The sequence below is a fragment of the Physeter macrocephalus genome, chromosome 15 (genome assembly GCF_002837175.3).
Source record: "Physeter macrocephalus isolate SW-GA chromosome 15, ASM283717v5, whole genome shotgun sequence".
Classification (NCBI taxonomy): Eukaryota; Metazoa; Chordata; class Mammalia; order Artiodactyla; family Physeteridae; genus Physeter; species Physeter macrocephalus.
In genome coordinates this window covers 45581822-45594838 of record NC_041228.1, presented here as the reverse complement: position 1 = coordinate 45594838, position 13017 = coordinate 45581822, and the positions used below count along the sequence as shown (strand labels likewise).

At 36.7% G+C, this 13017-nt stretch overlaps 1 protein-coding gene across 2 annotated transcripts in view; it reads right to left on the bottom strand.

Annotated features, from left to right (window-relative positions):
- The window catches only part of PIP4P2 (phosphatidylinositol-4,5-bisphosphate 4-phosphatase 2), an 88874-nt gene that overhangs the window by 62736 nt on the left and 13121 nt on the right, over window positions 1-13017 (bottom strand). For both annotated transcript variants that reach the window (XM_024115861.2, XM_024115863.2), the window contains one exon: window positions 4168-4316. In XM_024115861.2, coding sequence (XP_023971629.1) covers window positions 4168-4316 — 149 coding nt within the window. The remainder of the gene's footprint in view (window positions 1-4167; window positions 4317-13017) is intronic.

Here is a 13017-nt window from a genome sequence, read left to right as displayed (position 1 = left end):
TGTGTTTGTGTGTGTGTGTATGTGTGTGTGTACATATGAATCACTTTGCTGTACACCTGCAACTGACACAACATTGTAAATCAACTATACTTCAATAAAAAAAAAATTGCAAGGTTGAATTGCAAGTTCTGATGTTGAAGCTGCAGCAAGTTATTCAGAAAATCTAGCTAAGCTAATTAAGAAAGGTGGCTACAGTAAATATTTTCAATGTAGATGAAAAGCCTTTTAGTGGAAGAAAATGCCATCTAGAACCTTCATAGTTAAAGAGGAGAAGTCGATGTCTGTCTTCAGAGCTTCAAAGGACAGGCTGACTCTCTTGTTAGGGGCTGATGCAGCTGGTGACTTTAAGTTGAAGCTAATGTTCATTTACCATTCTGAAAATCCTAGGGCCCTTAAAGAATTATGCTAAACTACTCTGCCACTACACTATAAATAGAGAAACAAAGTCTGGATAACAGCACATCTGTTTACAATATGGTTTACTGAGATTTTAAGGCCACTGTTGAGACCTACCACTGAGAAAAAAAAATTGCTTTCAAAATATTACTGCTCATTGATTAACGCATCTGGTGACCCAGGAGCTCTTATGGAGATATACAATGAGATTAATGTTTTCACGCCTGCTAACACAACATTCATTCTATAGCCCATGGATCAAGGAGTAATTTTGACTTTCAGGTTTCATTTTTTATGAAATAGCTTTCATAAGGCTGCCATAGATAGTGATCCCTCTGATAGATCTGTGCGAAGTAAACTGAAAACCTTCTGGAAAGGATTCATCATTCTAGATGCATTAAGAACATTCGTGATTCATGGGAAGAAGTCAAAGTACCAAAATTAACAGGAGTTTGAAGAAGTTGATTCTAAACCTCACGGATGACTTTGAGGTGTTCAATTTCAGTGGAGGAAGAAAATGCAGAAGTGGTGGAAATAGCAGGAGAACTAGAATTGGAAGTGGAACCTGAAGATGTGATGGAATTGCTGCAATCTGATGATAAAACTTTAATGGATAAGGAGTTGTTTTTTATGGATAAGCAAAGAAAGTTGGTTTCTTGACATGTAATCTATTCCTGGTGAAGATGCTGTGAAGATTGTTAAAACGACAACAAAGTATTTAGAATATTACATAAATTTAGTTGATAAAGCAGCCACAGGGTTTGAAAGGATCGACTCCAATTTTGCAAGAAGTTCTACTGTGGGTGAAATGCTACCGAACTGCATTGTGTGTTACAGAGAAATGGTTCATGAAAGGAAGAATTGATTGATGCAGCGAACTTCACTGTTGTCTTATTTTAAGTAATTACCACAGACACCCCAACCTTCAGCAAGCACCTCCATGATCAGTCAGCAGCCATCAAAAGGGAGTCAAGATGCTTCACCAGCAAAAAGATTATGACTTGCTGAAGGCTCAGATGATGGTTAGCATTTTTTAGCAATAAAGTATTTTTTAATTAAGATATATCCTTTTTTTAGACATAATGCTATTGCACACTTACAGAATAGTGTAAACATAACTTTTATTTGCACTGGAAACCAAAAAATTTGTGTGACTTGCTTTATTGCAATATTTGCTTTATTGCAGTAGTCTGGAACTGAACCTGTAATGTCTCTGAGGTAGCCTGTATTTTATTCCCACCATACTTCTAGACCTCAATTCTCTCATTTGTAAAACAAGATGATTGAACTGGAAGATTTCAAGCACTGGTCTTCAATGCCAGGCCACACCATGTCGTGTCTGGTCTACAGTAAAACGATGGGGGTGTGGGCAGCACGGGAGATGACATTGTTCATATGCATAAGTTTTAATAGTCTTACTTGGTAAAATAAGCTTACATGTTCCAGGAACTGTGCCGGGCACTTTACCTCTTTAATCCCAACAGCAACCCTAAGAGGTAGGTATTATTACTATTATACCTCTTTACATGAAGAACCACAGTTTAGAGAAGTCCCCAAGGATATATAGCTACTAAGTGGTAGATTCAAACCCCAGTCTATTAGTCTCCAAATCTAAGACTCAATCAAATATGCAGCCAACTAGCTCCACTCTTTCTCCAGGACTTCTCAAATTTTCCATTAACTAGTCATAGATATTGCTTCTCCTTTTAACCTTAAATTCTGTGTCTTCCAAGCGTTGCTAAAATTTGTCCATATTTTTTCTCTCTCTCTCTCTCTCTCTCATATACAGACACACACACACAGACACACACACACACACACAACACACACCTTACTTGCCTTCCTAATTCTATCTACTGAAGTAAAAAGGACATTTATTAACCTTGATTTTTTTGTTTTGTTATGTTTTATTTCTTTCAATCTCCACAGGAATGTCCAGTTCCTCTTAAAGGTGGCTACCCAACAGAATAGATACACTGACATCCTGTTTTAGGTGACATGAGGAGAATGACTAACAGTTAAATTGAGTAGGAAACAGTGATAGTGAACATAAGAGAACTGTTCTCTTGGGCCTTGGTCCACTATATCTGTTCTTTTCAACGTAAAATTTCTCCAAAGAAGCTGCCAGTTGCCTAATACCTACCTCTTCATTCATAAATTTAAGATCACATTACACTGTAAACATTAGCAGGTCATATGTTACAACATTCCTCAAAGGCTTTTTTTTTTACAATTTTTTCTTCCTTTGTTATGTTACTAATTCCATAGAAGGCAATCTGATTAAATACTATTCATATTCTCTAGAATATTCACAATTATTTACATTTCTTTACTTAACAGGAGTAGTAATGATATAAAAATTTCAGTACAATTTTCTTTATGTCCAAAAGTAGCTAGCTTATTTGTAGCCAAATTTTACTGACCCTATATGAACTCATCACTTCTAAGTAACCAGCTTGAGGCTGCTGGCTAAATCCATAGTGACTTTGAGATTCTTGCATAATTGACCTACTCTGTTCTGTTTACTTCCACATGTAAATATAAAGCTTTAAATCTCCTTTCTTTCTTCTCATTAAAGAACAAAGTTTGTATGGGTGAAGGAAGAGGTGAAAAAATTCAACACTAATGCCAAATCCAAGGAAGCCTTTAAGACACTGGTATTTTTTTTTTAATTGCTATTTGTGTCTAACAATTCTTATTTGCTTGCCAACTCTAAAAGGAGCACTAAGGAAGTTGATATTAATTAAATTTACTATTTAAGTGTTCAACTGAAAAAGAAAATAGCTAGTTTTGTAGGTATCACCTATTTACACAATAAAGTTCTCTAAAAGATGTCCCTTATAGAAAAAGTATTTACAATTATATATATTGCTTATTCATGACTTAAGGTTTTAGATTATAACTTTTCCATAAAACATATAATAAAGCCCCCAGTATTCATCTTTCAGGGTTCTTAGAGATACAATAATAATTGGCTGACTTTTTTTTAGGCTTTTGATAAAGAGGAAAAACTACAAATACCAAAAATTAAATTAATATTTAATTTCAAATTTTGAGACAGGTTGAAATTTTAAAAATAAAGCCTAATCATGAAAGTAGAAATATATTTAATTTAACCAGTATACTCTTTACCAGTTTATTACTTAAAACTGTAAAAATCTTACTTAAAATTTAGTTGCTCTTCCCAAAGTTCAGTAAAAAAATATGCCCTTCAAGTTTTTTTGAATATTTCACTGAATTAATATCAAATAAATGGAATAATATACCAAGCTGTTAATAAACACTTCGACACAAATGTCAATAATAAATGTACAATCACGAAAGCCCAAAAAAACTATACCAACATCCTACAGACGTAAAACAAGTTTAAATAATTTTCCACATAATAAGTACAAAGTCCACATTTGTAGTGAACTTCAGTATATTTCATTTTAGTGAAAATCAGAATGGATTTCATTGAGATGTGTATAGACACTGAAGATAAGTGTAAATAATTGTCCATGGTCAGTCTCATTTTAGAAAGTAAAGAGCCAAATGGCATTACATTTAAATTCATCATGAAATGTTCATAATGGAGTTAGCTTTAAACACCTGGAGGCATCCTTGTATGATAAAAGAGAAATAGCCAGAGGGAAGAAAGAAAGGATAAAAAAAATGGCCATTTCAGTATCCAGCCCACATCTACTTGTAAGTAACATTATTGGAGTACTTTTTTAGGGACAAAATGTCAGATAATAATTTCTGCTTTTATTAACGAAAATCTCCACTTACCGTAGCTTCATTGCAAACCGTGCACTTAACCACATGCTGGTGAAGCTTGCCATCCAAATTGATGAGAGACTGGCACACGCGGCAGTTTATTACTGGAATACCACTGGCATCTGGACTGGCAATGGCTGTGTACGGAGGTGGGAGTTCCGCTAAAAAGATATTAGCCACCGAATCAGAGTCTCAGAGAATATTACAGCTGGTTTGAGCAAATAAGCAATAGAAGTAAAGTAGGAAAACCATCAAAATTTCTCCTGTTCTTTATGTTTTTAAAGCTAGCCAACATAATATAGTTTCAGAGCAGAAACACATATAGGACTATATTGTGAAGTAGAATAATTCTTAGCTTCTAAAATCCAAATCACACATGCCTAGGTTTACACCTTTTATTAACCTATACTCAAAATAGTCACTCCATTTCTACATGCAAATTCATAGAGTTTGGAATAGGAAGGTGATAATTTATGCCTAAAGTAAAAATCTTACACTAATGATCTGACTCCCAAGAAATAGAAATAGTCAATGAGGACAAAGCTTTAAAATCACTTACATATATACACATACATAAATTGTGTAGTTGTCATGCTCTGTTTATACTAGAACCAGTATAATAATTGCTGAGTATGACAAGAACAAAATAGGGTTTTGGTGGCAGTCAAGGAGAGACAAAAACGAACCCAGGTAAACTAAACATATCAACATGGAACATGTTCTAATTAGAATGGAATTATGCTAATTTCAGACAAAAAACAAGAATGAAGTAAATTTAACAATTTTTTTTTTTTTTTTTCGGTGCGCGGGCCTCTCGCTATTGTGGCCTCTCCTGTTGCGGAGCACAGGCTCCGGACGCGCAGGCTCAGTGGCCGTAGCTCACAGGCCTAGCCGCTCAGCTGCATGTGGGATCTTCCCGGACCAGGGCACGAACCCATGTCCCCTGCATCGGCAGGCGGACGCTCAACCATTGCGCCACCAGGGAAGCCCAATTTAACAATTTTTGTCTCAAACTTTCACCTAACATTAAAAATCTAGGAAATGTATTAAAGTATTTATGGGTAAAAAATATATTGCGTGGGATTTAATTTAAATACTCCAAGAAAAAAATGGGTTAATAGATGCTACAAGAGTAGCAAAATGTCTATATTTATGAATATAAAGACACAGAAGGTCATTTTGCTCTTACTACTTTTGTGTATGTTTAAAAATTCTGAGAATACAAAGATACACACACACACACACACACACACACACACACACACACACACACACACACACTGCTTTTTGAGAGTCCTTAAGTCGACTGATTCGGTGATTGGGTAGAGGGTAGAAGCCCAATTTCAGAATTGTGTTCATCTACCAGAAGTATATATTTGTTACAAAAGTTAGAGAAAAAGAATCTAGATATACTATTCCAGAATGGGACTTCTAAAGGGGACTGCCTAGCCTCATTTTGTAGCTATCTTAATTACAGGAATAGGAGCCCCTTTCAAGGTAAGATTTTGTCATAGGCCATCTAGAAAAGGCTACACCTCAACACATGATTGAATCCCCACTAAAGAGAACTGAGAGTTCAAGGGGCTACTGTGACACTACAAAATACAATAAAAATACCTAATCATGAAAAGAGCTATTTTTGAAATAGAGATTTTTCTATCCACTGGATTAGATTCTGAACTCTATGGTAGTCGGAAATGAGTTAGAGCACAGCACATTATGGTATGTTTAAAATCCACATATTACCACCTGGCATCCTTGGGGTATATCATGTAGAGTTTTTAGACTTGCAAAGAATTAGCAACAGTGTTATCCATTCAAATATTCATAATAAACCAAATGTCTGCAGCAGCTAAGGCTCTGAAAGAGGCCACATTGAAATGACAATATGCACACATCCCTGGAAGTCTTATACCAGAACACTGCCAAACACTGAATTTATAAAGAAGCTATAGATGTCTAAATTATAAAAATAGTTTTATAATTTATAAAACTATAAATTAGGTACATGAAAAGCTGCTCAACATCACTAATTATTAGAGAAATACAAATCAAAACTACAATGAGATATCACCTCACACCAGTTAGAATGGGCATCATCAGAAAATCTACAAACAACAAATACTGGAGAGGTTGTGGAGATAAGGGAACCCTCTTGCACTGTTGGTGGGAATGTAAATTGATACAGCCACTATGGAGAACAGTATGGAGATTCCTTAAAAAACTAAAAATAGAATTACCATATGACCCAGCAATCCCACTACTGGGCATATACCCATAAAAAACCATAATTCAAAAAGACACATGTGCCCCAATGTTCAATTGCAGCACTATTTACAATAGCCAGGTCATGGAGGCAACCTAAATGCCCATCGACAGACGAATGGATAAAGAAGATGTGATACATATATACAATGGAATATTACTCAGCCATAAAAAGGAATGAAACTGGGTCATTTGTAGAGACACGGACGGCCATAGAGACTGTCATACAGAGTGAAGTAAGTCAGAAAGAGAAAAACAAATACCATATATTAATGCATATATGTGGAATCTAGAAAAATGGTACAGGTGAACCAGTTTGCAAGGCAGAAATAGAGACACAGATGTAGCGAACAAATGTATGGACACCAAGGGTGGTGGGGGTGGGATGAATTGGGAGACTGGGATTGACATATATACACTAATATGTATAAAACAGATAAGTAATAAGAACGTGCTGTATAAAAAAATAATAAATAAGATTCAAAAAACAAACAAAAAATAGTTTTAAATCCTTGAAAGAATTTCAGGTTGATGCAGAATGACCTGTAATATATTAATCAAGAAGAAAAAACAGGTTAAAGGATCAATGTGTCAAAATACATTTGAGCCTGTGCAATTTGCAGATTACTTTATCAGATCTCAGTAAAGAAGGTATTGTTCTGGGAAAAAGCATACACACCTCACTAGAAATTCAAGACACACTGCCTGGTGTGTGATAATAAATATTTTTTTACATAATTATTAGCAATAGCATTATTAATAAAAGTTTCTTCTTTTGCTTTTTCCTTGAGTTATAAAGTAACATAAAGTAGGTCTCCCATTAATTCCAGGTTTCCACCTTACATAGTGTGATAGAAAAGAAATTTAAAGACAAGATAATTTCACAAAGAAAACAAGGGCATTGAGGGTGAGGGGAAAAGGCCACACACTGCAGCTACATATAAGGATGGTAAAACCCATTCACTCCAACAGGCAAAAGTTTTGCTCAGTGGAATCTCCTAAAGATTTTAATGGTTGATCTTATTTGGTTCTGATACATTTGAAGTGTATCAGAACCAACAAAACCCTGTGAACTTTTCCTCTAAGATTTGTACTATATAATTTTTAATGTGTAAAAAAAGAAAAGCTTTCAATGAAAAAAATATGCCAGGATCTTCTGGAGGCTTGGGAAGTGGAAGGAGGGGGAAAGAATGAGTGAGGATTAGAAGTCTAAAATGGGAGAGACTATAAGCTCCATGAGGCAAAGGTCATGTTTGGTTTGTTCAGGACTGATATAGCACTTGTTATAGTGCTTGGTCTATGACAGGTGCTCACTAAATATTTATTGAATGGATGATGGATGAATAAATGAATGAATAACTGAATCACTGAAATTTATCAGGCTCATCTATTTCTCCTGGGAAAATGATGCTAAGTATATTACCACTACTGTCCTTGAAGAGGAGCTAGGGTCCTAACAGGCAAGTACAGCATGACTGAAAAAAAGGCTCTCTTCTATATATAGAATACCCTCTCCAAATCATGCACTGAGAGAGGGAAGTGGACAGGGGACACTGACCTGGCCCAGCAGATAAGTACAATCAATCCAAGAGATCAATAGAATGACAGATGTTGCAGCCTAACTGCTCCACTAAACAGTGCTTTCAGGACTATAATTTCAATTTTCTGTCCATTAATTACTTTAGCACTAAACTGATTTAGAGATATTTCTTGTACTTTTATCCCAAGGAAACCTTGACTTACAACTCCATCTCCTCTTGTAAAGGACTTGTAATTCCATAAATTTATTTCACTGCCAGTAAACCTGCAATAATTAGCAACTTAGATTGTTCATTTTGCCTCTTTTCACTTTAAAACAGTCAACAGATCACCATTATTATACCTATTTTAAATTTCTGCCCTGGATAAAAAGTCCACTGTAATCTCAGAACTTGGGATCACTGGATATTAGGAGTCACAAAAGTTCTTCATTTTGGAAGAGTCTTACTTGTTATTTAAACAATGATCACTTTCTCTATGGGGTTTGCATAAGTGAAAAATCTTTTTTCTCCATGTGAGCAGTATTTGTTAGACCAGTAGTCCTCAAACCTGCAAAAACCCCTCAAAGTTCCAGAATTATACAGTGTTAGAAATTCAAGCAATCTTAGTCTAGTATTTAGTCTAATTTCTTCATTTTATGGAAGAGAAAACTGAAGACCAGAGATTCTGACTTCTTAGTAGACTTTTATACAGCACTTCAGCAAAGCCAAGAGCTGACTCTTCTCCCAGAGGTCACTCCATAATGACAGCTGACTCTCTTAAGGAATAATTATTTAATATAGGGAAAAGATGTAAGGACTAATGGGGATTTTGCAAAAATACTTAGATAAGAATCAGATCTGAGTTAAAGGGGATTAGGAGAAGGAGAAAGAAGAGTCAGGGAAAATGAAAATTAGAACATAATATGAAGAAAGAATTAGTTCATGATAAAAAATTCACAGAAAAACTGAGACTCGTAAAAGAGACAAGACAAAATAACGTAGATCACAAGGCATACATAATGGTCTTCCTTAAAACACTCAGAAGGAACCATTATTAGTCTATAAACCCACAAGTGATCAAATTACACTTTCCCATCATAAACATCAACCTAATTTATCTATTTTATGGCCAAAAGCCCCTCTTTCCTGCTAATTCATCCTGGTGTAATAATCTATACTTCATTTTTTACCAGATATACCCAGATATAGCATTTTAAAAGTTGAAAATGTTTTGCTGGATAGCTCTGATCTTTATTATCTCAGTTATTCCTTTATAAATCTCTGCCGTGACAATATTTTCCAGTTTAATTCGCTTACTTCACTAATACAGTCTTATATGCAGTCCTTCTGGCCCTTGACAAAGATGTACCAAAACTGAAAAATGACATCAGATTAAAATGAGAGATAATTTAGAACACTATGATTATAGGATGAGCAAGAAAAGTATAAAGGACCAGCCTGTGAGGAAAGCTCTGGCTTTTTCTCCTCCATAGGATTTTTGTGGAGAGTATGTTTAGGGACAGGTTGCGCTTGGCTTTTATGGGATATCTACTTCCTGTGTAAAACCTCTCCAGTCTAGTTCAACACAGAGAAAGGGAAGACCACCTTCTGTTCCTCCCCTCTCTGAAACCAAAGAAATAAAACTATTCCAGGAGACTCTTGGATTCTTCTAGAACCATTATACCCTCACAAGGATCCATCTGGCTAAAGTCAGTTTGGAAGGTAAATGTGCCAGCTATTAGGCTACTGACTCTCAGCTCCAAATCCACCCTTCTATGCTTTGTCATGCTGGAGCTAAAACTCTCCAAACCACATTTTTTCTTTGCCAGCTGGCTGCAGGTTATGTTTTGTTAATAGGAGGTGATAAACAGAGCCTGCAAGGTTGAAGGAGGAAGAAGGAACTTGCAGTCCTTTCTCCAGGTGTACAAAATCTTTCCCCAGAGCTCAGAGACATCACCACCAGTGGGCTGGTCCCTCTGAGAAGTCACGTTTCAGTTATGTTCCTCTAAATTATTAAATTTTAATAATCCCAATCTCTTCCCTTTGTTCTCACAGCCCTAGAGGTAATAGCTGCTTTTAATACCTATTTGATAAGTTAGAGTAATATCTTTACCTTTTAGTTACCTACTTAACAACTTTATACCAAATTAATTCTTTCTGTTATGTTATATTGTTTGGTTTCTATCTTCAGGTCCTAACTGTTATAAAACTCATACCAGGTGTAATCCCAGGAAACAGACCCTCAAAAATGGGATTGGAGAAATGGGTTGGTCATGCCTTGGGCTTGAATGCAGTGCTGAACTCCTTTACCAGTGAGACATGGTATGGTAGTGATTGATGGCATGCAGTGGCATCCTGGTGAATCAGATTATCTCCTATAGATGATTGTGATATTTGAGGCTCCTTTACTTGACCATTATGGCAGTAATAATTACTGTGTGGATTGTGATATGGGGTAAAATGAGAAGCTCAGGTCTTTAAACTCTCAGCACAAGTCATGGTCAGAGAACTTCTATTGCAGCCCTAAAAATATTGCTTATTTCTAATTGTCACAGGGCTTATATTGCTGAAAATCAAACACAAAATTTAATTGTATAGATAGCTAAATTATAAGGTCAGGGAAACCCACAGCCTTACCAAGTCTGCCATGTGAAACTTAGGACACTGATTGCAAGAAGTGGAACTCTGAAACTTGGAATGGGGCCATCTAGTTGTACCCAAACAGAGCTGAGAATCTTACACTCCTGAGTCACTCTGAGCCTCCCCTGTGAGTGGAACACAACATTTCTTCTTATGTCTGAGAATATGAACCTCCTTTTAATGGAAAACTGTAATAACCTCACCTGAAGTAGCTGTCTTACAAGGAGATGACCATTTTCCTTAAGACCCATCATCAAACTCCTTGTTGCCTCAAGACCCATAAACTAGGATCAGATCTCAACAAGCTTTAGGAGGACAAGTACAAAGTGTGACTCAGAAAGAAGCAACTAATACATCAAGAGAATTGCAATGTTTTGATAATATATACTGTCAGAAACCTGGAGAATAAGTGTGGGAGTGAATCCTATGGGGGTTAAAGCAAAGAGGATGGAATATAACACTGAGTTGAGCCAAATTTAATAATCCAGGTGTACTTGACAAATGTTCTGGTTTCAATGTTTATTTTAAATCTGGAAGTGGCTCTATCAGTTTACTTGTTGGTTTGATGAGACTTGGCCTTACATTCAATGAGGTTGAAATGCCAAAACATCCCTAGCATGATGCAGAAGAAGCAATCAAAGGTTTAAGGAGTCAGGAATGTTAGAGTGAGTTTATCATAAGAAATCTGCATCCCACACCCCACTACATCCCCTGAGAGGACCCAGAGGATATGCCTTTAACTAGGGCATTGATTTATACATTATTTAGGGGAACACAAACATTCTGCTGTGGTAGCTCTCCTACATAGGCCAGGCATTACAGTGCAGGATGACTCCAATTGAGATCATGGAATCCCAGAGTAACAGAGGCCAAATGGCAGCACTTAAAAGTCAAGGACAAAGCGGGTACATTTAATGTAATGGGAAATAGTGGATATTAGAAAATTTTGATCCATAAGGACTTTTGGCAGTGGCTCATTGTAATAAGCCTAAGAATGAAATGGATGGGTAACCTACACAAATGTTACTTGGTTATATATAATAGAAAAATCTAGGTCTTAAAACCAGCAACCTGACTTGAGTAGCCACAGTGATGAGTCATAGTTTTTCAACCAATTTCCAACAAAGCCAATTCACAGACCCAGAGCATATTTATTGAGGGTTTGTTGATGCCTCTGATGAATGATTCAGCAACACTACTATAAGTATATATTATAAATCTCCAAGTCTCCCCCAATGACCTGAGATCATTTACTAGAGTGACTATTCACTGGGGAAAAAAAAAAATACCCAGATATTTCAGGTATCGCTAGAAACTGGCTCGTAAATGGTGCTAATTCCTCAAGACTCAAAACTCCAATGTGGGCGACCTGTCAGAGGTTATAGATGGCCATCAGTTTACAGATGGAGTCTTGCCCCAGATCCACCCATAGTGGTCCCAGTAAATCTGGGTACCCACGCTGAAGTTATTTTCCCAGTTTCTGAATATATTATTGGAACAGACATTCTTGTCAACCAGCAAATACCTAAATTGGTTCTCTGGCCCACAGATTAAGGTAAGAAGGGTCACACAGAGGGTCCCTGGATCTTCTACCAAGAGCAGTTCCACATTCCCTGGGAGGACTACAGAGGCAGTGCTACCATGAAAGATGTAGGAGTGGTAATATCTGTCACATCTTCATTCAACTCACTCATTTTCTAAGTCTGACTGCTGCTCCAGGGCAATTCTAGTTTTGTAACTGAGGAGATGTGATATAAGCCCCCTCTATGAGCTCTGATACCAGAGAAAGTCAAGAGGCCTTCAGCTATAGTTAGTCAAAAAGCAGCAGCCAGCCAGGCCCTCTATGGTGGATTTCCAAGAGTTAGTTAGCACTCAGTCACAAGTACTTAGCATCTGTTCTGTACCAGGTACTGTACTGGATGTATGTCAGAGATACTATGGAGAAGGAGGCATACCCCAGGGCTCAAAGAGCTCACATTCTTAACATGTAGAAAGACAGTAAAACTACAAGTACAACTTGGTGTGGTAAGTGCTCTAACAAGGATATGCACACATGGGACTTTGGGTGTATAGAAGAGGGCATATAAATCTGACTAAGGCGCAGTGTGTCAGGAGCGGGGAGGAGGGGAGGGAAGAGAAGAGTCACTCTAGCACAATTTAGCATTCAAGTACTGCAATCTTGCTATATATTTTAACCATTAACTCCTTTCTCCAAACTGTAGCTCTAGAAAAACAGCTATACCTTATTAAGTTTGGTAGTGAAATCAGCTTGGCACCAATACCAATCTACATCCTAGTGACTCTAGTATTGCTTGTAGGAGATTATGTGGGTCCATGGTAGACCCCAAGGCAACAACAAACTAGGTATTCTTATAAAGCTGGTGATGATGAGTACTGAATTCCACTATGGGTAGTTTATCTGCTATTTTTCCCTCCC